The 25,255-nt window shown below is 43.4% G+C and overlaps 3 protein-coding genes and 1 long non-coding RNA gene across 6 annotated transcripts; 1 reads left to right on the top strand and 3 right to left on the bottom strand.

The window, feature by feature from the left end:
* The first annotated feature begins 5,845 nt into the window (after positions 1-5,845).
* On the top strand, positions 5,846-19,242 carry LOC109751877 (uncharacterized). Its single transcript, XR_006664401.2, has 8 exons — positions 5,846-5,980; positions 6,554-7,305; positions 11,112-11,281; positions 12,022-12,148; positions 14,608-14,876; positions 16,473-17,671; positions 17,798-18,477; positions 18,880-19,242. It is a non-coding gene; the product is annotated as an uncharacterized lncRNA (long non-coding RNA).
* On the bottom strand, positions 6,295-11,098 carry LOC109751855 (U-box domain-containing protein 33). 2 transcript variants are annotated; one of them, XM_020310740.4, is made up of 10 exons: positions 10,123-11,098; positions 9,825-9,989; positions 9,546-9,670; positions 9,189-9,283; positions 8,987-9,064; positions 8,776-8,893; positions 8,587-8,664; positions 8,201-8,323; positions 7,602-7,946; positions 6,295-7,223 (listed from the first exon to the last, which is right to left on the bottom strand). In XM_020310740.4, exons 2-10 carry the CDS (start codon positions 9,964-9,966, stop codon positions 6,516-6,518), a joined length of 1,812 nt encoding a protein of 603 aa, XP_020166329.1. In that variant the 5' UTR covers positions 9,967-9,989; positions 10,123-11,098; the 3' UTR covers positions 6,295-6,515. The 2 variants fall into 2 exon arrangements, with proteins under 2 accessions (XP_020166329.1, XP_020166335.1); XM_020310746.4 differs by having other exon boundaries at positions 9,825-9,978.
* On the bottom strand, positions 11,304-16,160 carry LOC109751847 (U-box domain-containing protein 33). Its single transcript, XM_020310732.3, has 9 exons — positions 15,913-16,160; positions 15,348-15,469; positions 15,122-15,243; positions 14,872-14,976; positions 14,560-14,749; positions 14,227-14,367; positions 13,317-13,796; positions 12,426-13,193; positions 11,304-12,189 (listed from the first exon to the last, which is right to left on the bottom strand). The coding sequence occupies exons 1-9, from the start codon at positions 16,115-16,117 to the stop codon at positions 12,001-12,003; spliced, it is 2,322 nt and encodes a 773-aa protein (XP_020166321.1). The 5' UTR covers positions 16,118-16,160; the 3' UTR covers positions 11,304-12,000.
* Positions 17,215-23,802, bottom strand: LOC109751839 (U-box domain-containing protein 33). Of its 2 annotated transcripts, none has more exons than XM_073500520.1 (10): positions 22,128-23,802; positions 21,620-22,043; positions 21,106-21,230; positions 20,887-20,999; positions 20,442-20,546; positions 19,798-20,305; positions 19,222-19,344; positions 18,610-19,080; positions 17,782-18,510; positions 17,215-17,632 (listed from the first exon to the last, which is right to left on the bottom strand). In XM_073500520.1, exons 2-10 carry the CDS (start codon positions 21,987-21,989, stop codon positions 17,534-17,536), a joined length of 2,643 nt encoding a protein of 880 aa, XP_073356621.1. In that variant the 5' UTR covers positions 21,990-22,043; positions 22,128-23,802; the 3' UTR covers positions 17,215-17,533. The 2 variants fall into 2 exon arrangements, with proteins under 2 accessions (XP_073356621.1, XP_073356622.1); XM_073500521.1 differs by having other exon boundaries at positions 21,620-21,972; positions 22,128-23,794.
* Between the last annotated feature and the right edge of the window lie 1,453 nt (positions 23,803-25,255).

Below are 25,255 nucleotides of genomic sequence, written 5' to 3'. Positions count from 1 at the left end.
GAAAAGCCCTAGCGGCGGCTGGGTACGAGGCCCTTTTGCTGGCGGCTGGTACCGCGACAATCAAGAGAACATTGATTTAGGCAAGACAATCAAGAGAACATTGTATTCTCAATTTTTCAACTTAAAGAAAAAAACAAAACCCTCACCTTCATCTCATAAAAAAGAAACTCTCTCTCCTCCACTTAGCAGATGACACGTGGCCCTCACATCTATCTCCAAAAAAAAAGCCTCACTTTCATGTTAAAAAAAAACATTCTCACCGCAGCCAACCAGCAGGTGCCATTTGGCATAGCTGGTTGCTCACCCTTTCATTATGGTTTTAATTTAATGCTTGGTCGAAAGTTTTGAGGTGGTCGGTATATACACTTTCTCGTGGACGGCTGACATCAGAGGGATCATTAGCAAATCAAGGAAGAGCACTGCCGCTTCTGGGACCACCACCGTAACCATCACCAAATCCAATGGCGGAGGCAAGATTGGGTCAGACATCAATTGGCTTCATTGTAGCTATGGGGACAGGTGAAAGTGCAGTTGTCACTCAGTTACGATTTCGGTGCTGATCACAATACGATTTGCGAGAACTAATGTCGGTTGTCCAGTTTATCTCAGGACATTAGTTCCTCTATTTGGTCTACGGACTTCAGTAACCCCATCTTTTTAAAAAGGGCAAAAGACGATGTTCTTTCGATGGCTTCGAAAGTTTTTTGGTTAAATTTTTTTGTAGGAACATATTTCACCGTACTATAAAGAGGGGTTGCAGAGATTAGGGAGTTGGGGAAATCGATCAAATTCCACCCACACATATTTCTCCACTTGTTTCATGATTGTCGGAAGGGCTTTCTTACCGAAGAAGTGACCCCCTCCAGAGGTCAGGGTGCCCGGAGGCAGCAGAGAATTGGCAATGGCCTCGGTTACGTTTTTGTGTTCCGTTTTCGATTTCCGGCACAACAAACACAAAAACACTAGTCCAATTTTGTTTCCGTTTCTGTGTAACAAATTCCGTTTATGTTTCACTTATGAAAATTTCTGTTTATGTTTTCGTATTTTCCTCTCAATTCCCTTTTTTCTTCGAGAAAAGCGATTTTTCACTCCGGTTTCATCTCTGCATGCAAAATATATGTACAACACGTGAAAATAATGAAAAGAAGAGCGACCCACACCCTCCGCTTTGTGTCTTCCTGGTAATCCCTATTTCATGCGTGTTACGTTCAATTGTCAGTGTTTTCCATAGGAGCCAGCTAGCGATTCCATTTATGGGCTAGCCAATTTAGTCAGCGAATGTTCGGACCCTGGTTTTTATCAGTTTTTGAGATGGGTCAACATCATTATGGACATGGTTGACCCAGTATCCTTCTTGGTTTTGTTTAATGGGCAGAAGCTCCAGGAGTTCAAACCAACACGTGGTATCCGCCAGGGAGATCTGATTTCACCTTATCTACTTTTGTTGGCAGTGGAGGGTCTTTCGTGCCTTTTAAAATCTAGAGTCCAGTCATCTAATCTTGGGGTATAAAGGTGGTTGCATCGGCTCCGCCGATGAATCACTTAATGTTTGCAGATGACAACCTACTGTTTAGTAAAGCGAATGTAGAGGGGGTGGAGGAAGTATCTCTTTTGTTGGAAACACATGCTAAGGCTTCTGGACAAAGAGTTAACAAGGACAAATCAGCGCTAGTTTTTAGTAAAGGTTGCCCAGATGTGATCAGGGTACAAATAAAAGATGTGATGCAAATCCCTAATGAAAGTCTCAGTGCAAAATATCTCGATATGCCGTCTGAAATGGGACTATAAAAAACGGGGCTTTCAAGTATTTCAGAGACCATCTCTGAGAACAAGATACGTGGTTGGATGAGTAAGCTTATGTCTGCTGCAGGTAAGGAAGTCTTGATAAAATCTGTGGCACAGGCGATTTCGGTCTTCTCCATGTCCTGTTTCAAACTACCACAAGGTTTATGCGAACACTTAACTTCCGCAATCCGAGCTTTCTGGTGGGGGAGTTAGAAAGGAAAAAGGAAACCATATTGGGTGGCATGGGAGAAGATGACAGTGCCAAAATATATGGGGGGGGGGGCTTGGTTTTAGGGATTTCGAAATTTTCAACTTGTCTCTTCTTGCAAAGCATGCATGGAGGATCTTAGATAATCCTGATTCTTTAAGTGCACGTATTTTGAAAGCAGCTTACTTCCCACAAGAATCAATTTTGGATGCCCAACTAGGAAACCACCCCTCACAAAATATGGAGATCATTGATTGAAGGTCGAGATATTATGAAACAAGGAATTATTAAGAGGATTGGCAATGGAGCTTCTACTAGAGTATGGTGAGATAACTGGATACCACGTGATGGCATGATGAGACCACTGGTTGCACGGGTGATAGAGGCATTACCGCATGAGCATGAAGTCACACGTTTCACCGTTTGAGTTTGAAACTATTATTTAAAAAACAATAATTATTTATTAAAACCAATATTTCTTGAATAAATAGTTTGACCACAGTTTGACCAAAATTCAAAAAAACTGAAATTTGAGCATAACTTTTTTTCCTTTCAGAATTTGAGGATTCTAAAAATTTGCAAAACGGCCTACGGCGGTCGAAATCGGAACCGGCTTTTCGTGTTGAACATTTTGATATATTATACATTTTTTTCGACATCGTATGCAAAAGTTATAGTCGTTTTATTTTTTCATAACACTTTTTTGTAAGACATGTCGAAACTTATGTTTTAAAATTTCCCTAACTAGTAGATATAGTAACATAACTACATCTTGAAGGACTTTAATTTTTGAAGTTTCTATCATTTTCTTTTGTTTTTTTTTCAAAACTGAAAATGCAATACGGGGGGGGGGGGGGGGGGGGGGTAGAGTTTGAAAATTGCATAACCCCTTTAGTCCGGGTTGGAGCCACCAACTGGGACTAAAGGTAGTCCCGGTTGGTGGCTCCAACCCGGACTAAAGGTATAACCTATAGTCCCGGTTTGTGTCACAAACCGGGACTAAAGGGGCTCGTGGGGCCCCGGCCTGACGCCAGCCTGCCATCACCCCTTTAGTCCTAGTGGTCACAAATGAACGGAGACTAATGTATAGCCGTTGGAACCGGGACTAATGGTATCATTAGTACCGGGCCGTAATTGAACCGGGACTAATGAGGTGAACGTAAGGTTGTTTTTCTACTAGTGCCACCTGAGAAGTAGAAGATCAATGTGGATGCAGCTGTTTCGCGCCAAGGTCGTCTAGGTTTGTTTCGTTGAGAAGAACATTGGGTATATATGGGCTCTTCTGTTTATGAGCCCATGTATATCTTATAACATAAACAGAACAGCCCATGTATACCCAATGTTATGTCGAGACGAACATTGGGTATCTAGTTTTATTCACAACAATGAAAAAAACATTTTTAACACAATTATTCACATTTATTTTCAAAATGATGCTCGCATTTCTTCCAAACATATTCACTTTTTGAAAAGATGTTTTTGTGTTTGAAAAAAGTGCGTTCATTTTATTTTTTAAAAATCGGCCGAAAAGAAAAAGGTCACTACAGTGTGCTGGCTCACTTTAGTTCATCACCAATGGGTCGCTCTAGTCTGGGGCACGCCTATGCGAAGCACCGGCTCACGCCATATTGGAGGTCCTACTAGGGGAGCACCTATAGGGATGTTGGATGCATAGGGTTGCAGCTCCAATGTCCCAGAATCATAGGGAGCGGAGAAAGTATCGAGTGCTCCCATCTTGCGGTACTCTCAGTGCTTCAATATCAAAAAATATTTTTAAATGTTCCAAAAAATTCTGGAAAAAAAATGAGAATGTTCACGAGGAATTTTACTACATCCCCTAAAAATTTCAGGTCCAAAATCAAAATGTACATTGAGAAACAAAAAGAGAAATCCATATCTAAATAGCGTCAATATTGCTTTTATCTCTTCTTTACACTATTCATACTAGATTTTACATTTTTGTTTCTCAATTTGTGTTTCGAGTTTGGACCTGAAATTTTTAGTGCTTGTAGTCACATTCATTGATAACATTCACAATTTTTTTCAGAATTTTTCAAAACATTAAAAAATGTTTTTTTTTTGACATTGAAGTACCGGGAGTAGCCCAAGGCTGGGAGCACTGGATATTTTCCCGTAGGGAGCGGTTGCTATATAGTGAGTGAGACTAGCGATTTTTATCATGAGTTATTCCCCCAAAAAAACACATGGGAAGAATTTATTTCAAAAAATAACAATTCCTAGAACAATTGAATGTTTTTTCATATGTTTAAACATTTTCTATATTTTTGCGAAAATTATTAACAAAATGAACATCTTTCAAATCAGGAACATTTTCTGAAAACACAGTTTTTTTTAAATTTCAAAACATTTAAAAAATCCAAAATATTATATTTTCACATTTTTTGTAAAATCCCAAACAGTTTTCCACAAACGAGAACACTTTTTGAAAATGTGAACATCTTTTTAATTCCAAGAATTTTAATTTTTTGGAATATTCATTAAGCACATGAACATTCTTTTATAAAAAATTCCAAACATTTTTTGAGAACGCAAACATTTTTTGAAGCCCAAACATTTTCTTAAAATCCATCCAATTTTGCAAAACATGTTTTTAGAATGAAAATAATTATGTTACGTCAACATACGATAAGCTGAGCGCACTGAGAGCAAGCCATTATACTCAAAGTTTCATGACCAAAATTCTTCTATTTGTCTTGTGCACAGAGGAATCAAGAGAACTGACTCGACAACCATAGCAATGAAATGTTGTGTGACATTCTCTCCCGAGATGGCATGTTTGGAAGAATTAATTCGCTGACAAACTTGGATGAGTTTTCAGCGATAGCAACGATCAATCTCATATTGTAATCCCTAGGCAACCAACCGTGGTTCCGTGGTTCCAGATCTTCATAGTTTCTCCATCACCAATTCTCCGGTTCAGGCCATGCCCATCTGGTGACCCGCGTTAGAGTTGCCCTAAGGCTATTTTGTAGGGCTGGGCCCATAAGGCTACTAGAGGGAATGTATTACCGGTGCATCAGACACCTTAGCGCATTAAAATGTTTCAAAAAATATAAAAATATATAAGATTGACTCAATATCAAGTTATGTTGCCGCAAAATTTCATATCAAAATTCAAAACATTGCACGAGATACAAAAAAGACATTTTTGACATTAATATGATAATGGGCCTGATTTAAAGCCCAACTTATGATATATATTATTTGGTGTCAAATTTGTTAGTTTTGTACCTCGAGCAATGTTTCAAATTTTGATTTAGAATTTTACGACAACATAGACCGATATTGTGTGAATGTGCCATTTAAAAAAATATTTGTAAATGTGCTACCGTATACTCCCTCCGTCCCAAAATACACGTATTTCGTCATCCGCGACTACTAGAAACCCAAGCAAACCAACCTGTGGTTGGATGGTTAGAGGGACTGTGGTATCCCTAGCCCATCAGGATTCAAATCCTGATGCTCGCATTTATTCCTGGATTTATTTCAGGATTTCTATTTCAGGATTTCCGGCGATGCACATTCAGTGAGAGGAGACGTTCCCGTCGACGACGAGGTACGTACGGTGACTTCGTAAATTTCAAGATGATATGCCGGCTCAGTCTTTCAGAGGTGCTCATAGGGGTAGGGTGTGCGTGTATGCGTTCATAGGGGTGAGTGTATGCACATGTACATGAGCGCTTTTCTAGCATCGTGTATATGAGCGCTTGTATCTGTACTGATGTTAAAAAAAACTACTTTTTTTTTAATAAAAAAGGACTACTTTTCTTTTGAGGGATGCTAAAAAAAAGGACTACTAGAAGCCCAAAATACACACGGCGGCCAAGCCCATCTCAGAGTCAAAGACCCAGTGCTGTCCGGTTTGTCGGAACGCGCGGCGGCGTTCCCCTTTCTCCTATGGCGGCGGCGGCGGCGGCGATGGATCCCGGAGAAGCGTCGGCGGCGTAATGCGAGGCGGGCAGGCAGGTAATGCCGATTTCTGAACCAACCCCCCCCCCCCCCCCCCCCCCCCCCTCCCCCCTCCCTCTCAATCGAACCGTGTTCGATGAGAGCTGCGCCGTGCAAATCCCCATCTATCCCGTGCTGCCTCTCGTATTAGCTGCACCGCATTGCAAGCACTCTTCCATCTCCCGCAGCAGCGGCTGATTTTACATGGGAATCGGGCGCGAAAGTGCCTTTCAAGAATGAACTGATCAACATACATATTGCTTCATGCGGTCATTGGATCCTGAGATGTTTGGACTGCGCTTCCCGAAATTTCCACACACATTTAACTATTGTTTACCACTCCATTGACATGATAAAAAAAGTTTGCAATGGGAGGGATGCACTGTTCTGTCCTATCGTACATTATGTTCTAACTAGTTTAAGAATGCACATTCACAAGAGAAATGCTATGGCATCACAAACTAAACGCAAATGCAGTTTAGATTCACAAACCAGACCCATTATCTTCTGTTGGCATTTCGTCGATGCACGGTGGTGCTGCTGGCATGGTTCTTCAGTTTGCATGACTCCATTTCCGGGATTTACTTGCAGTCGCCATGGTCCGCAGGATGTCCAGCGATCGCCAGTCGGCGTCAGAGGTGGCAGCTGGCCGCCGGTTCCGCTCCAGGTTGCAGCACCTCAGCGCCAGTCGCATGAGCCGCTCCGCCTGCACCTCTGGCCAGGTGCCAGCGGAGGCGTCCAGCAGGCCGTGCACGGCGTCCATCTTCATCGCCTCCTGCACCTGCTCGACGATGTTGAGGTCGAGCAGCCCCGTGAGGACCTGCAGGATCACCACGCCGAACGCGTAGACGTCCGACTCTGCAGTGAGCTCGCCTGTCGTGAAGAAGACGGGGTCCATGTACCCCATCGTGCCCATCGGGTTCGTCCGCCGGCAGATGGTGTCCTCCTCCAGCGGCTTCATCTGCACTACGCGCGCCGTCCCGAAGTCTCCTAGCCGGCTCACGTTCCCGGCATCGAGGAGGATGTTCGTCAGCTTCAGGTCCGCGTGGATGATGGCATGGGGTCGGCTCGAGTGGAGGTGCGCCAGCGCGGAACGCTGTTCGCTGAGGATCCTGATACGGTCCTTCCATGGAAGCCCCTTGGAGAGCCCGTCCATGAGTGTGCCGTTGGGGAGGTACTCGTAGACGAGGCCGCATGATTCCGGGCACACGCCGATCAGCTTCACGATGTGTGGGTGCTTGACTCTGCTCAGCACAACGACCTGGGGAATTCCAAACATGATCGACATTTCCTCCGGTTACTATATGTAATGCAGCTCAGAAGATTCTTCTCCAAGTAGTAAGGTATGCGAGCTTGTTACTCTGCCCATCTATTTATCTACTTTGTGGAGTTGTTTGAGATAAGCAAGGAGGAGGGGTGATTATCCATCAATATGGTGTTAAATGTGTAAAAAAAGTTCTCTTAAAGAACCGCAGGAAAATAAGGGTCCTATCAAAATTATGCTACAGTTCAGATGGAAATACTTGCATCTTACTCTGTATGGAATGAGTGTTTGCTTCCTCTTGTAATTATTGTTAGGCTATGTTGTGTGCATGCTCAGACAGTTAAAAGGATGACTGGATAGAGTTCATTATATTACCTCCTGCTGATACTCTGGAAAACCTTGTCTACCATGGTGTTTACCATGGGGTCTCAACAGCTTGATAGCCACTGGCATACCACCTAGTTTTCCTTTGTACACTAGGCCATAGCCTCCTTCCCCTATGAGGTTTCTTGAGTAGAAGTTATTGGTCGCTTTCCCAATATGCGACATGGAGTACTGCACAATATGTTCTGGGATTTGCAGCTCTGGGTATCTTTGTTTTGGTAACGTTTTCTCCTTCAACAATACATTCTTTCTTCTTGGCGACAAGATGCTTTCTTCATAATTATACCCCTCATCTTGCAGCTCTTTCAATTTCCTTTGTAGTTTTTCCATTTCCTCCTGAACAAAACCAAACGGGGTGTATTGAAGTAGTTAAGGGATTCAACGCTGTACCGATGTTGTGTGACACACACTGTTTTCCATATGATTTCTGTCATCTATATTCCTCTTCCTGACTCGTGATGTCTCCAACCTATCTTTGCTACTATTGTTTTTATTTTGAGTAAATTATCATCATCATAAGTTGAAACCTTCATCTAGCCATGTTTTAAACGAAATAGGCATTGACAAAGGTAGTATTGTGTGACATTTACCATCAATTTTTCAGACTCTTCACTCATATTTCTGGAATTCCGTATGTCATCACCAGAAATTTTGCCCACTAACTCAGAAGCATTTATTTCCAAAATGCCTTGTTCAGCTTCCTGCACATCATACTGGAATGGAGCAATCAGTTTATTTTATTAACACAAGCTGCACTTTCAGAAGTCATAAGTAACACCTGTTTTTTGACACATAGTTAATCAACATGCATCTGAGGCAACGGTGGTAAATCTAAAATTGTCAAACATGCTTGAGCATGGAGTAAACTCAATCAAATGTAATTTTGTTTCTGTGTGTGTCGTCAAACTTAAAGAGTAGGCAGACATTTTAATGCACATGTTGTGGTAGTTGTCTTGAAAAAAAAGGCAAGTTATACCTTTTCCAATTGTTCATCACCATCCATTGGAATCACCCCATCCTCATCCACGACATCGTCTTCCTGAAATGATACATACTGGAATACACCACAGGCATGTATCAAAACTCTGAACCATGGTCTTAAACTTGTGAACTAAAACTGTTATTGTTTGCATGTGTGTAATGCTTTGCTAAGAAGTCTGCTCACAAAATCACTTGGTGGTGTTGCATAGCCATCAGATTCGTCGCTCAGCTCATGCATAGATGGCAAAAACTCAGAGCTCCCTCCATATCCAGTGCCTCCAGTATGCTCCAGATGATCATTGCTGCACTTAAGAACGAACTCATCCATCAAGTAATTACTAGATATGATTCAGATATTACCGGAAGTGCAGTTATGCTCTTTGGAGAAACTATACCTAGTGGACAGATATTTGCCATTAATCACCACCCAAACCTGAGAGCATTTACGAAGAACCGCTTTCTTTGACATGTTCCTGCAGAACTTACTATATTGTTATGCTGTTTTATGGGCTAAGGCAATGTCCATGTGTACAGGTTACATTGAATAACATATACAAAGAGGCACCTTATTCCTATTAGTTCACGCTATGATCTCACCTTGACCCGATGACAATTCTCTTGACTTTGAGCTTCTTTACCAGGTTTACAACACCAGTAAGAATGTCATCATGTGTAAGGTAATGTGCCCTAACCTGCAAGGACACAGGCCCGTTTAGGAAACATATTTTCTGTGAAATAATTATGTTAGTGTTGTATTGATTTGATCCCTCTCCACATGGTTTGTTTGCTTAACTTTCATCATCAGATAAATAATTATTTAAATTATAGTGTTGTTACACTTAATTCGTCATGATTGAGAACAAATATCACATGACTAGAATGCTTTTCGTATGAACTCTAATAAGCACCGCTGTGACCTTATTTATTTTAATCTGAATCTAAATCGTAGGATACCTCTCTTGTATCATCACATAGGCTTTTATATTGTGATAGCATCTTGACCATTGCCTCCGTTTCTCTACCTCTATGCATCTCCTTCTCCTTTTCATCTGCAAACTTGTATAGCAGCTTTCCACCCACTGCAGTTGTTGGTTAGAAACAATCAATTATTTATACAGCTAATAAAACACAAGGTTATACTTTATCCTGTTAATATTGAAAAAAACGTACTGAAGGGCATCTAACCATTAGAGCTTTACAAAGCATGGAAAATACTTGGCTGAAAAAACTTACTGAAGGGCATCCACTTGGATGGCCAATGAACGTGGATAAGAACTATGGTAGCCCTTGGGAAATTTGCAGCAGCCCATAGTATGTTAGCTTTCTCCTTTCTGAAATTCTTCCCGATCGCGATATGAACCTCTTCTTCATCCATCTTTCTTACTCCCTACACAGACCCTGAGAAATCATGAATTGGCATCACATCTATATTCTGGTTTTGCTATCTGGCTCAGCAGAGCTGAACACACACGACCTAAGACTACAAAAGGTGAAGATGTCTGAAAATGCTCTAAAAGTTTTGGGGAAGTACCTAAATGTGCTGGACCACTTTTCTTCAGCTCCGTGGCATCGATATGATTGTCATCCTAGTCCTTGTTCTGCCTTGGTCTTTCCCAGGTAGTGTCAGTTTTAGAAGGCCCAAATGGGAGAGTAGACTGGTGATGGTTTTAAAGAGTGGCCTTGGATTTGGTTATTGTCTGATTGTATCTAGCAGCAGTGAGCGCATCATCAAGTCAATGTCTGACTTCGGGTCCCAAGTGTTTCCCAATTAAAAAAAATATCCTGTTCCATTTAGGAAACATCGGTTAACCCTTGTAGTAGCCATTCCAGTTTACAGAAAAGGAAAACCAAACTGATAATAACTTTATTGTATTTTGGTGGCAGAAAATTGAGTCCTGCATACTTCAAAAGGCGTGGATAGACCAACTGGTTGGTTAAAACGAAAATAAAACATGTTGCATGAATGTTTGCTGGCGTGGAGATAATACCAATACATTCTATATTTTGTCATTGATTATGTAGAACTTAATTAATCGTCTTATTATCTTCTCTAGTCAGGGATTTTTCTATAAGAAATGATAGCTTCATCAGCTTCCGCTCATTTTTTAGCAAGTATAACTGTGAGTTATCTACGTAATCCTGATGGGAACCCTGGCATTTCCGCGAAGTTTCTACTACTACCAAGTCGCTTCTAAACATGAATATCCTCCATGACTGACTTTTGATGCTTAGCAATGAAGTTGTCCCGTTAGGTGGCGATCATTTACAGGCCATCCCATCTCACTTGGCCGGCAGTTCCAAATAGATGGTTACTTTCACGATGCGAAAAAATTGTCCAGAATAGATCATATATAATTAGATACTTGGCACTTGGTAGCATTGTTCTTTCCCAGGAGGTACTCTCACATAATTCTTGCTGTCAAGCTGTCAATATGTTAATGCATCATCTCACATAATTCTTGCTGTCAAGCTGTCAATATGTTAATGCATCTCACATAATTCTTGCTGTCAAGCTGTCAGTATGTTAATGCACATCAAGACATCTCCTGTCAAGCTGTCAACAGCATATACCAGCATGATAACTAGAATATGCGAAGATTGGGGTTGCAGCTTGCATGCATTGGAGGCTCCATTTGACTCATTTGGAGGGAAGTGCTTGTCGAGACGAATTTGCTGAGCTATCTGCATAGGTAAGAAACTTTGGCAACTTTGTGCACACCACACATCTTGTTGAGAATAACTTGCTGAGTGATCTGCATAGGTAAGAAACTTTGGCAAAATTTGCGCACAGCACACATCTTTCAAAGATGGTTTTGTCCATCTCAATGTATTTTTGGTATTAACAAGATGACAACAGAAACAGGCGTACTGATGAAGTTATTGTTATCTCATTGCTACCCCATTTACCTTCTCAGCAGTTAGTGTTGATTGTTCCAGACATTCAGAATATACAGGTTGGATGGAAATTAGACTTATGGAACATGTGAACACATATAAGATGACAACGTAAAATGAATGGTTGTAACTAGCGACATTCTGAACTGATAGTTCCGTTCAGATATGCTTCCGTACTTTCCATTCTCGATCAGCATTCAGATGCTAGTACCACAACACGCCGATTGTTGATCAAGCAGTGAAAAAAAACATAGTGCAGTACCCATGTAGCATGTAACAGCAATATTATCACCAAGACAGTTTTGACTGTACAGATCCATGTACAAACACTGGCATGCTGCTGATGGAGCTCCAAGTCTATTATATTTTAGATACAAAATTTTGCTGAAAAGCAAAACAATAATGATGTGTATATTTTTACTTATTCGTAAGGTATGCACCTATTGTTTTGTGTAAAGAAGTTAAGGACATAGTATTAGTTCATTTGTAAGTTCCATGATGATAAAAATAACATTTATTGTGCATCTGTCTGCAGCCATTCTTGGATTGCAGAACGGAGGGCATGGTTTGGCAAAAGATCACGGTGGAGTAGCTCAAGATTTGTCATGGGTGATGTATGGTGGCCACTGTCAATCCACTCCCTTATAGCTTCGGCTTCATAGGTAAAGCCATCTGCAGCAATTAGAGGCTCCCTCATGACATCCTGCACCGTAGAAATGTGAAGGTGAAACAACCTGAAATGACAAATGCTTTCTATGCAAGAAATCGACTGAGCTTGTCTAAGATTACTAAGAATGATAACTGGAAAGAACAATTCAGAGGGAATTTAAGGCTAATCAAACATGCTTAGTATATTTTAAAGATATCCCTCCATGCTTTAAAATATTAAAATAGACAGTAGAAGAAAAAGATATTCACCAAGCAAAATGTATGACTCACCTGTAGTATTGGACAGATGAAGTAGGGTGGCACACCACCAAGGTCTTCTGATACTGATTTGAATGACAAGGAACACAACATAATGGAAGCAGGCTTCAACATTGGTTCAATTACAGTCCAAACCTCCTTTTGCAGGTCTGGACGGTTTTTTCTTCTGATCTCGCAACATTTCAGACCTACCCGAGCCAATTGCTCAGCTTGCATAGCTGGCCAGCCCCCAGCAGATGAATCCAATATTGCTCCCAAGCAACCCTTTTCCACAGCCCGTTGCACATCTCTCAACAGCCCGAATCCTGGTCTTCCAGTCAAGAGGCGCAGGAGCACGATTCCGAAAGAGTATACGTCAGATAGCGGTGTTAGATCACCAGTCATAACATATTCAGGATCAATGTACACAAAAGATCCCTTTGGGTGGGTATGCCTATATAGAGTGGTTGTGTCCCTGAACTCATCAGTGATCATTCGGCACACGCCAAAACCACTGAGCTTTGCTACATTATTTCCATCTAGAAGAATGTTAGATGCTTTCAGGTCACTGTGGACAATGCTATGGGGTTTATTTGAATGGAGGAAGATGAGTGCCGAGCAAACATGGGAAATGATGCGGGTGCGCAGCTGCCAACTAAGAGGTTTAGAATTGTCCTTGCAAGCCAGGCGGTCATCCAAGCTTCCATTCGGCATGTATTCGTAGACAAGAGCTTGAGCGTCCTTGCAAGCTCCAATAAGAGTGACCAGGTTTGGATGTCGCACCCTACTGAGTATCTCTATCTGCAAAGGAGGCATCATGAACAACTTAACTGTCTGCAACACAGTAATTTATTTGAACCAGCAAAATACCAGTTTAGTTGAGATGAAAGAAAGCAAATAATTAACTTGAAGCAAGAATTCAACCTCTTGATTGAACTGCGACTGTGACTGTGACTCTGGCTGTGTGCTTTCGAGATTCAACTTCTTTATGGCTACATTTGTGTGCCGAAGAAATCCCTTGTACACGCTTCCATAAACACTTTCTCCAATCTTCAGTGAGTGGTCAAAGTTGTTGGTTGCATCCTTAATCTCTGAGCTGGACAACTCCGTGATGTGCATCGTCCCCTCTGCTGTTGCACTGGACTCTCCTTTCTTTGCATGTAGTGCTTCTACCTCTCTTACAGCCTTGTCGCGCTGCAACAGCAAATCCTTGATGATACGGTCAGAATGGGCAGTTCTTTTCTCCAGGGCTGATCTTTTCTTGCGTTCCTCTTGAAGCTTTGCACAAAGTCCATCAGTTGTTTCTGTGAGACTCTCAATTTCCTCCATTACTGTTGCCAACTTTTCCTCGATTTCATTCTTTTGCTTCACTTCTCCTAAGTACATATTCTCGGAGACTCGTGCCTGTTAGACAAGCTAAATGTGAGAAAGTATTTGTTAAAAAAATTAGCTGGCAGCTATCAGAACCATTGCTCCATATTGTTTACAAATTTATTATTGATGGTAAAGTTTCTGAAAGTGCTTCACAAGCACAGTAGCAAGTGCTTCTTCCAAATAATGCTCTCACTGGCATATATCCATAAAATCGAAACAATGATCAACATCAATATACTCGATAAGTACAGACCGAGTGCTAGAAGCTCCCACAGCAGGTGAGGTCTGGGGAAGGATTGTACGAGGCAAGCCTTACCCCCTGCACAGTGCAATGCAGAGAGGCCGCATTGAACCCAGGACCTCTTGGCACAAGTGGAGAGTACTTCACTACTGTGCCAGGCCTATCCTTCTATCAGCATACTCGATATTACTGAAAAAAAGCAAATTAAGACATTCTTACTTTTTGGAAAGCCTGAAATAAATCTTGTTCTGCTTTCTCACGACCGTGTTTTTCTTCATAAGCTTGCTTTTTTACACTCTCCAACTCCCTGAGCATATGCTGGAATTTTATGTCAGCCTCGTCAAATTCTTTGACAATTTCCTGGTTTGGATAAGGTAAAAACTTCAGTCAAGATATTCTTGAATGTTTAACCATCTTCAATCTACTGCTGTTAAGACACAGTGTGAGTTCTAGAAGTTGGAGTAAAATTGGATTTCAAGTACAAACTGGTGGCCTGCTAGATAAAATAGCATGCTGTACTGTTCATCTATTATCGTCATGGACTGTGTTAACCTTTCCATTATCGTCTGATCCGCACGGACTTGTCCTTTCCATCTGCAGCCTGGCGTGTGGTTTGTGTAGCCATGTGCTTGAAACACACCACGTCTCCGACAAGCTAGTCGACCTATCCACTGAAAACTGTTGAGCAGCAGACTCTTGCGTACCTTCCGGCGTTGCTTCATGGCCAAGGGGCACGGCATTCCTAGTGTGGAGAAAGCAGAGAGGGAGGGAAACATGTCAAATGCAGGCTGGAGTTCAGCTACAATGTAATCAATCCTATGAACAAAACTGAAGATCATCTGCAGTCGACCAACCGAACCATACCTACGGTAAACGAGCGTTCCTTTGCAAATGTACCATATTTTGCAGGAAGGATCCGCCCGCTGTTCCACAGCCCGCGCTTTCTTGGACTTGAGAGCTCTCATTTCCCTGAACTCTTGAACATGGAATCAGTTTTTTTGTGTGTGTGGCAACACAGCATTCGTGATCAATCATGAAGTGTTTAATTAATTATAGATGGTGATCATCCATCAAGTACTGAAAGGATCAGTCAGAAGTTTGCCCACATACATACTTTGTGTAATGCTTATCAGCTGCTGCCCCCATGACAAGAGCAGTGACATGATGCATGGCGATGAGCTGCACCAGTCCCTCTGCTACATCCTCTGATTCCACCACCAGCTTCTCAGCTTGTACCTGCGCAGCAGATACATGTGTCAATGTCGACATGTTTGAAGCTGATTGCATAGACTAGTTTTCTTGGCATTCTTGGAGCTGGCAATGGCATGTTTGAACTCAACCTTTTCCTGTGCACATAATAGCAGGTGTTGATCCAGAGTGTCACTGATTGTTTGTAGCTCCATCTTCTTGTATGCAATCAGCTCCTGCTCTTGCACCTGGCTAGCAGGGATCCTGGCACCCACTGTGAACATCATTGGACAAATAAATTTTTGCATCCATGGTTTACTACTCGCTCCGTTGCGAAATTAATGTAGAGCGTATTTTGATTTGTTAAGAGAAGACTTTGATTGATCATCACTATATCAATATGTGCCTAGCTTGTGTTATACAAAGTCGCAATCATAAGTAGATATTTTTGTGATACAAAGCTGAATGACACTGATTTTTACGCCCCGTAAATTGCATGATGACGATCGAAAAAATGCTAGCCAAATATTTACCGCAGTGAGTTATAAGTATGATTTACAGAAAGAAATGGAGGGACCAAAAATCATCAGGTTGATTTAATGATTTTGTTGCACAAAGGGAACATATATTTTTTTTGACGGTGGAGACAGTAGTTGTGATTCCAGTAAAAAGGGGGAAAAGGAAAAGAGACTCCAGGGGCAGGGGAGATGCTCGTACTGATGGGGATGAGCTTGGGTTGGGGGTAGACATGGAGCAGCACCAAGGAGGCGGCGCCGGAGTCTCTGGGGAACTTGTGCAGCGCCCACAGCACCATGGCCTTGGAGTCGGACCCGGCCCCCACCGCCACGTACACCTTCTTCATCTTCTCGCCAGACTCGGAGGAGGACTGCTCCGGCTCCGGCGAGTCGCAGGCCGCGTCCATGGCGGATAGATAGGTAGCTGGTCTCTCGTTTCTCTCTTGGCGTTCTCAGCCAGGCCAGCTTTGGACTTGTCCCCTGCGCTTGGCTCCTCTGCATTTTTATACTTGCTTCTTCCATCCACACCATTCTATACTAGTAATTCTCTCATCTTTCTCCGACTCATTCCATGCTGATTGTGCATAGTGTATGTAGCAGGCCAGTAGCTGTACACACTCACACCTGCTGCCAGGCCAGGCCGGCTTGACTTGTTGCTCCTTGTTTAATCTGTTCTGCAGTTTTGTATTGTATTGTTTGTGACAAAACTAATCAAGAAGCTGTATAAAATATGATGTGACTGATGGTGATTTTCTTGCGCAGAGTAAGGAATTGCCCAACAGTGCCACTGCAATTTCCATGGCATGGCATGGCATCGACATGGCAGGAGCTACCTGCTCAACAGTGCTTGCCTTTCTCATGGACGACTGAATGACTTATACAAGACCTCTCTGCTCCGTATAGCTGCTAATTAAACTCCTCTCTGCTTCCCTCCTCTGTAAGTCTTCTTCTCTGCTCCTCTCCTCTGGTTTCGTGGTCAGCTTCTGGTTGCGCACCACCTGTTTGTTCGAATGCCCAGCCAATGTTCTCGCTCAGCTCAAGGAAGATAGATAGGTATCTTACAGTAGACCCTTAAGTGGCTGTTTGGCATGCAAGTTCCTAATCTTCTGTTGGAAGCCGTTCGTTCTTAATCTTTCTTTGCCTTCCTTCTACGAAAACAATACGCTCTTCCTTACAAAGTTAGCGCTAGTGGATTGGGGCTAAATTGTACTAGGTGAGTAAGACCAGCTAAATGACTTTGCCTATGAAGTTTCCGCCGACCTGGCACGAGTAGTACCGATAATAATGTACCTATTATCTCCTGAAAAATGATGGCAGCTTACCTTGAATTATCAACTCATGCCTGTATATGCAGTAAGAATGGAACGTGCATAGCTAATTTATGGGTAATCACATTATTATAAGCCGTCTGTGCTCTGATTTATCTGATTGCTCATTTACTGTAAATTGTTTTGGGACCATGCTGATTTGATTTAACTCCCAACTTTGCATAACTGAGAGGGAATTAAAATGGTCATACACATGACATCACTTTTCAATGAACCTAAAAATAGCTACTCTCTCCTGGAGAGTTACATGCCATGTCAGTTCATCCCAAACACATGAGACCGAAAACATGTACATCACTTCTCGGCCTTGGGCCCAAACATTGAGAAAGCGCTAACTGCTAAAGTGGGGGAAAATAAATTCTCTACACAGACTATACACACTTGCAAACCATGGAAGGTTAAAAAATCACGGTTGCTGTTGCATTTGCCATTCTTGAATTGCAAAACGAAGGGCATTGTTCGGCATTAACTCATGGTGTGTGAAGCTGAGGTAGGTCATGGGGGACATTTATGCCCCCTTTGAAGCCAGTCCTTGATGGCCTCACCTTCATATGTGAATCCATCGGCAGCAATGTGTGGATCCCTCATGATCTCCTGAAAATGTTACAAAGATGCAAGATTAGCAAACTAAAGGTGACAATGCTGACCACCTTACTTCAAAGCAAATAAAACATCATTACATCATAGTTGATATTAACTACTGTAACGATTGAATTGTAAAGATAAGAAAGCTGTTAACTGACCTGTGTCATTGGACAGATGAAAAACGTTGGTGGCTTGCATTTATCGTCTGGACAGTTCATCATAGCTTGCAGGATACCCCAGGCTTCATTTGCAAGATTAGGCCGTTCCTTCCGTTCATACCGGCAACATCTGAGTGCTAATCTTGCCAACTCTTCAGTGTATTCAGTTGGCCATTCCCCTGCAGAAGTATCAATTATATCTTGCAACATGTCATTGCTCAAGGCTGCCTCCACCTCATTCGGAAGGCCTAGGGGGCTCTTGCCAGTTAGCAACCGCATCAGAACTACACCAAAGGAGTAGACGTCATACTGAGCTGTGATCTCCCCTGAGGCGATGTATCCTGGATCCATGTATCCCATTGTGCCTTTAATTTGGTTTGTTCGGTGGTAAGGGGTGACGGTGGTGTTTGTTAGATCCAAGGGACGAGAGATTCCAAAGTCTGCCAGTTTGCAAACAAAGCTATTGTCAAGAAGGACATTGTCAGGCTTCAGATCGCCATGGGCAATGCCTTTTGGTTTGTTGGAGTGGAGAAAGATAAGTCCCGTGCAGATGTCGGCAGCGATTCTGATGCGCATTCGCCATGAGAGCGGCTCTCTTTGGTGCTCGCCCTGCAGGCAGTTCTCTAGGCTTCCGTTCGACAGGAATTCGAAGACCAACGCTTTGGCCTCCCTGCACACTCCTATCAGAGTGACAAGGTTTGGATGCCTCATCCTAGAAAGTGTTTCTACCTGTAATATATTGGAAAATCACATATTTAGATGCACCGTTTTACCTGTTTTACTTATTCTCATCTGACAGCACGTTTTACTCTTAATGATGAAAATTACCTCGTCATTGAACTCTTTATCTCCTGTTGTGCCTTCACGGTTGAATTTCTTTATGGCTACGGTAGTATGACGGAGAAATCCCTTGTAGACGGTTCCACACCCACCACTGCCAATCTTTTTGGAGTCATCAAAGTTGTCGGTCGCTTCTTCTATCTCTGTGTAGCTGAATTCTGTTAGGGCAACAGCACTAGTAGAGCCAAATACACTGTTACCATTTGTTTGGCGCATTTCTTCAGCTTCTTTAACAGCATGGTCTTTCTCACGCTGCAGCTCCACTTGCAACTGTTGGAGCTCTTCCATTAGGGCATTTGTCTGGAGAAGCTTGCTCTCCAATTCTGCTCTCTGCTCATTTGCCTTCTGCAGCTCGTTGCATACATGGAAGTGCTCTTTTTCAAGGTCAGCCTTTTCTTTTGTTAGCCTTTCCTCTACCTCCTTTTTTTCTTTGCGGAGTGAACTCTCCCGTGCTTTGAACTGCAAGAAAACAGTTCGCTCACTTGAGAGATACATGTAATATAAATTCCATGTATTCAGAGAAGAAAGGTTGGGAAAATACAGTACATTAAACAACAATAGTGTGTAACTAAAGGTATCTGTCAATAAGAAATAACATACCATCATAGAAGACTCAAACAAGTCCCTCTCGGCTTTCTGCCGGCCCTCAGATGCTTCCTTTTTCGAGCGCTCTAGCTGATTGCGGACTCGGTGCAGTTGCTCAAACATTTCATGTATTTCCACCTGTAAAACATTATGTTTGCTTTGCATTCAGTAAGCATGACAACATTATCTAATAAGTATTACAACTGAGACCAAAACAGTAGACCTTGGTTGATCAACCAAAATTTAGATGACAGAGCAATAGCAGTAAGATTTTATTTAACAAAGTGATTTTTTCCATAGTGCCAGTGGCAAACAGTAGAGACACTACTGGTTGAGAGTTGCTACAGCCATGAAGACATTCTACTGTCAACCATTTCCCTCTACACTTGTGCTAGGACCAAAGCCTCTTTAAACGTAGTTCTAACATCACATAGTAATTGTTATGTTTAATAAGTTTGTTTGTTTAAATAATGGAGGGATAGTTCTCCGGGCCTCTGCACCCATAGGGTACACATAGCCGTAAAATTATTGTAATTCAAAAAACAGGTGTGGCTATGCTTAGAGAACTCAGCTCAGTCCAATATAGCTTACCGTAGAGTGCTGATGTTCTTCAGAGCTTGCAACTGAAGCAGGCACCGGTGAACCATCCATACTGTCCAAATCCCTCAGACCCAATGAGGACCCACCAGTGCTTTGTTGGCTGGAACTCGGAGAGGAACCTGTTGGTGTCATATCAATCGACTGCCGCCTTGCAGGTGACATGATTTCTACACTGCCCGCTATCGATCCAGACAAGGAATAACTAACTGAGTTGGACCGTCGTGGTAGGGCCTGTTGATCTGTAGAGCCTAAGAGACTATCAATTGACTGCCGCCTTGCAGCTGACATGTTTTCTACACTGTCTGCTATCAATCCAGACAAGGGATAACTGACTGAGTTGGACCGCCGTGGAAAGGGTTGTTGGCCTGTAGCGCCTAAAAGACCTGGATGCCCTGGTGGCAGTGATAGGGATCTTGGAGTTAACTCAGGTTGATCTGAGATAGTGCTTGCAAAGCTACTTCGGGGTGACTCTACTTTTGCACAAAGCTCAGTGGCCTCCCTGAAAAATGATAAGAAACATGGCACCATTTTGTTTGTCAGGATAGATATAATTTTGAGTAGTTGCTTGAGCTGAAATTTCCAAATTCTGTGTAGTATTTGCCTTATGTTGACTTAGGGATGCATGATGCTCATACCTAGAGCAACCAAGAGCCTCTTTGCAAATATAGAAGATCTGGCAATATGGTTTGGCCTGCAGATGCACACTGGCTGCAACTTTTGATTTTGGTACTTTCCTCTTCCTGTTCATGGAAGATTCATAATCAACATAAACAACTTGGATTATTTCTACTTTAGACTTTTGACGGAGGGAGAGATGATAACTAGTAAAGGCATAGTTATTTGTTATTTGGAGTTTTAAGTGAAGTATTGACTAAATGGTTCTGCCCCCTTCCTTATCGCCACTTGTTAGAACAGCGGACCCATAAAAGAGAAATAAGAAATTTACATATACAGGATTCGAGCGTCTAATTACATAACTCATGGTGCTGTGCTCTATGAAAACAGTGCAGTTGGAAATAATTGCAATATATTTTTTCATGAAACCTCGTTACAAAGTTGGAATATTGCATCTGCACATACACTGAGAAGGAAGATGTTCCCATAACAAGCTTTGTAATGCGATTCTGATCAATGAGCTCAATAATCCCATTTGCAGGACTGTTCTTCTCGATCACCAGCGTTTCAGCTTGCATCTGTAAATTTGCTACTTTTTATTTCGTACAGATGACATATAACAAGAAACCGCAAGTGAATATGATTTCAGAATCCATGTAGCCTTTCCTGAATTAGTCAACTGACCTTGAGAGAAACTCTGCAGAAATTGAGGTACTGGTTTAAAAGTGTGTTCATCTCCTCCTTCTCAATCTTTCTGTATGCTTTGAGCTCCTTTTCCTCGACCTGGCTTGCTGGAACCTTGCATAATCCTGCGCCGGCAACATTAGAGTTGAATCAGCATAGGTTACTGAACAAGTATTTGCAGTGCCTACTGAAAACAGGGGAGTGCTTTCTGAAACGGTCTGACAGCAACATCGAACAACAGAAGACTACTGCTTGCTGCTAATTTCATTTGTATCGTCTCAGCAGATTCTCTTGCGAAACAGGGGATGGAAAAGAAAATGGAGATGGGGATCAAATCCAGTAAGATCAAGGTGTGTTTTTCCCCCATAGATACGCAAAATATACTTCTGAAACGACTGGAGTGCTGACAGAAATAACAAGAAAATCAGACTACTAGCCATGATCCTTCTCCGTGGTCAAGTTGATGCAGATGGGATGAAAAAATTCATACTGAAGCGAAGCCGGACCCTTTTACCTATCATGATTCTGTCGGCAGGCTGGTGGACATGCAGCAGGACAAGCTTGGGATCACCGGCGAAGAGGTTCCGAGCTGCCCAGACGAGGTTGGATCTGCTGTCTTTGATGTCCTTACCGACGGCGACATACAGCTTCCCTCCGCCGTCATCATCATCAGCATCGTGCAAGATGGCGGCCTCTTCGTCGATCTCTCTGAGGCTGGCGCTCCTGTTAGCCCCGCTGGCACTGGACGACGACGACCGCCCGCTCCCTCCACGCGTGAACATCCTCTCCACCACCTCGGACTGCGGCGACCGAGGGGAGAAGGCCGGCAATGGTGACGATGACGGCGAAGGGAGAGAAGCGCGGGCTCTGCTGACCATGGCCATGTGGAACCACCAACAGTTAGCTACCACCAGAGAAGAGAAGAACCAGCTAGCAACCTCTCAGAGTGCAGAGAAGATAAGTGAAAAAGTGCATATGCAATCTCCCAAGAGAAGAGAAAACAAAAGTGAAAAAGTGTATACCCTTAGCCTTTGAGTTTGTTGTTGTTGGTGTTGGCAGCCAAGGCGACAAGGCAGATGGGAGCAAGGAGGAGCAAACAAATGGCTGCTTTCTCTTGCGCTCTCAGCCCGGGGGTCAACTTTTCTGTAGATGTGATGCAGAAACAAACAAGAAGTTGGTCCCGGAGCTTCAAGGTCGTTCTCCAACCGGCAAATTCAGTCGACGTCCATCGTAGATGTCATTCAGAATTTTCGGTGGAGAAGATATCACCCCTTCAACGTGAGGCCGGAGATCGGCGACAGCTGCTTCTGAGAAGCTTCCTGGCCTGCTTAGCCACGGGCCATCTCTTTCAGCAGCCCTGCTATCTCCTTCAGTCAACAGAGAGCAGTTAATGGCAGGGAATGCATGGCAGGCTTGCTCTTGCACAGCTGGCCAGCTGGAATATACCAACGGTATCTTTGTGGCCGGTCAACGGTCAACGTACTAGCTTCTCATCTTTGAAATAATGATCCCAGCCAGTGATCTCAAGACCATGCTGGGCGTGACGAGGTCAACGTTTCCGTTCGGTCAGCTCAGCTGTAACCTTAACTGCTGCTAACCAGAAAGGCAATGCAATGCAATGACCTTGGGCCTGACTAGCAGCAAGTAACAGTGTTGCTGAACTGATTACATAATGTGTTCTTGAGATGGTGGACGGAATGGAATCGGGATCGGAAGAATATCCGGTGAGTGATGCTTCCCTGTTTGGTTCATTAACTATATAACTTTGCTGTCAGCATAGGTTAGGGTATGCATTGGAACCGAAGCACTCTGTTTTAAATTTGGCGCCGGTTGGCATCTTCTTGTATGATCAGTTGCGTGTGGTCACCCGATCCAGGCCCAGGCCGAGGTTTGCTACGTAATATAATCGATACAAGTTCGAGCACGCACGCATGATGCAGCTGTGCGTTGCTGTTAGCTCTCGCAGTCAACACGGGGCGATTAACTAGTGGCAAGAAATTCATGGTTAGCTCTTGCACAGCTAGCTAGATGAAGACTTGGAATGAATGTACTGTCTGTGCCTTGCTGCATGTTGGTCATGGTCCTTGGCTTTCAGATGGATGGGGTGATCCAAGACTGAACTTTGAGGACTTGCTGACCCTGACCAGGTCACACACACCCTGCTGCAAGCCATTATTTTTTTGAAAGATCCGGCATGCTGCTGGCGTTCATTGATTAGGAGGGAGCGGAAAACAAGGTTTGATCAAGTGATCATATGGGTGAAGAAAAACAGAAAATAGAACAAGCCCTAGGGGCAATACCGAAGGGGTGCGCAAAACATTTTTTGTCCCTGCCAGGCGCCAAAACCCTAAATTTGCTCGAATCTTGCTGACGACTTCAGCAGGACAGGCGATTTCCCCCCTGAAAGTGCAGCTGTTCCTTTCCTGCCATATTTCCCAAGTGATTAGGATGATTATTGATTTTATGGCTTTTCTCTCCTGGCCTGGGGCTGCCTGACGAATTATGCCTTGAACCATTGTTTTTGTACTGCCAGCATTGTCCCAGTTGGTCGGGTTCAGCGCTCTGCGTCCCTGCCATGTCGCAGCCTCCTTCCAAATTTCCAAAGACACTCCCAGAGCAAGTGATAGGCTGCAAGCCATTATTAACCTTAACTTTTGGTTCTAATCACGACTGCAATGCAACGACTTGTGATGTACTCCCTCCGTCCGGAAATACTTGTCATCAAAATGGGTGAAAATAGATGTATCTAAAACTAAAATACATCTAGATACATCCATTTCAATGACAAGTATTGTTTGATTGCATATCTTGGTCAGGTGTTGGAGACGAATTTTTTTTCCGAACCGGGCTGACCCCCTTCCTATTATTAGAACGGAAATACATCAGTTCGAGACAGACAGGAGGAGGGAAAGAAAGAGAGCAAGTTCGACGCATTACCAGGAAACCCACTGTAACGGCTCGACATCGAAATGGATACTATGGGACTAAAACTTGGTAACACCAAAACATAATACAGCTATTCCTATTACAAAACAGGAAGCCAAACGAAAGTCGCAACCAGCTACAAAATGGACCAAAGTCGAGGGGAATATAAGACTCGGGAGATCCCACACACAGCTACATATGACCAGCGCGATCGAAGGAATCAACATCTCCCAGCCGTCCCTCCATCTTTAGGCGTGTCCAATCGTCCTCCTGGCAACTTCGCAAGTCTTCATCAGAGTCATCGTCCCTTCACGGATCGCCTGGGTACCACCTCACATCTTCTTAGTGTCTCCTTCTGTCTGAAGACCCGCCCTGTATAGTAGGAAAAAACAAGTAGTGAACACAATCTCAAAAGGAGATTTAGTCAACTTTTTCTCAAAGCTAGCTCGATCTCGAGCCAACCAACACGAGCACTCTGGTCATCATCGGTGCAGCTGCGGAGGGCGCCTTTTCCGCTGCCATGGTAGCAGATTTGGCAGCCACAAGAATCGATTTTGCTGCCATGATAACCCTTGACGCCGAGGGTGAATTGGCTGCCATGGTTGTCGTGGCAGCGTTTTCAGCCGCCGCTGCCCCGCTGCTGCCGCCTGCGTCTCCATCAGGATTCGCTGCCATGTAGCCGTTTTGGCTGCTGTGGCAGGCGTTCGAGCGCTGCTCGTTGGTGACGGAGAGCGTGCTCAAGGGGATTATCCACCGGTGAGAATGGACATAGGCTCGATTGTGAAGTTAATACCTGCCAGCGTGGCTCCTTCCTCTTCCCAATCCCATGCTCGTGCCTTGTCAACACTGTTTGAAAGTATTAGTATTGGTCTAGGAGTTCTTATTAGTCCATGTTTACTTTTTTTGCACCTCAAGTCTTGTATAATATATATGTCCCTTGGCCTTCAATAGAGATAAGTTGCATATTCCTAACATGGTATCAGAGCCTAGGTTTAGGTCCCCTCCGGACACCACAACTCGTCCTCTCTCTATCGATCGAGTTCTCTCTTGATCACGATCGATTTTTTTTCGGTCTGCACCTACGAATCTGGCTGCTGCTCATTCCGTCTCCCGCTGCTCTAGGTCGCTACTCAGATCGATTCAACTTGAAGCCACATCATGCAGATTAGGATTGTGTTGTCCAGGTCGAGCTGTGCCGCTGGCCCCGAAGGCTGCGTCCATGAGT

This window comes from Aegilops tauschii, chromosome 5, assembly GCF_002575655.3.
Source record: "Aegilops tauschii subsp. strangulata cultivar AL8/78 chromosome 5, Aet v6.0, whole genome shotgun sequence".
Lineage (NCBI taxonomy): Eukaryota > Viridiplantae > Streptophyta > Magnoliopsida > Poales > Poaceae > Aegilops > Aegilops tauschii.
This window is presented reverse-complemented; position numbering and strand designations above follow the sequence as displayed.

Coding starts and splice junctions, on each gene's coding strand:
- LOC109751847 (XM_020310732.3), bottom strand. CDS start 16,117: ATGGACGCGGCCTGCGACTCGCCGGAGCCGGAGCAGTCCTCCTCCGAG. Junction 15,244..15,347: donor TATTATGTGCACAGGAAAAG/GTTGAGTTCAAA, acceptor TCTGCTGCGCAG/GTACAAGCTGAGAAGCTGGT. Junction 13,194..13,316: donor AGTCGCAGTTCAATCAAGAG/GTTGAATTCTTG, acceptor CCTCCTTTGCAG/ATAGAGATACTCAGTAGGGT.
- LOC109751839 (XM_073500520.1), bottom strand. CDS start 21,989: ATGGCCATGGTCAGCAGAGCCCGCGCTTCTCTCCCTTCGCCGTCATCG. Junction 19,345..19,797: donor AAGAACATCAGCACTCTACG/GTAAGCTATATT, acceptor AATGTTTTACAG/GTGGAAATACATGAAATGTT. Junction 17,633..17,781: donor TCATCTGTCCAATGACACAG/GTCAGTTAACAG, acceptor TAACATTTTCAG/GAGATCATGAGGGATCCACA.
- LOC109751855 (XM_020310740.4), bottom strand. CDS start 9,966: ATGGATGAAGAAGAGGTTCATATCGCGATCGGGAAGAATTTCAGAAAG. Junction 9,284..9,545: donor TATGTGATGATACAAGAGAG/GTATCCTACGAT, acceptor GTGTCCTTGCAG/GTTAGGGCACATTACCTTAC. Junction 8,665..8,775: donor CAACACCACCAAGTGATTTT/GTGAGCAGACTT, acceptor GGTGTATTCCAG/TATGTATCATTTCAGGAAGA.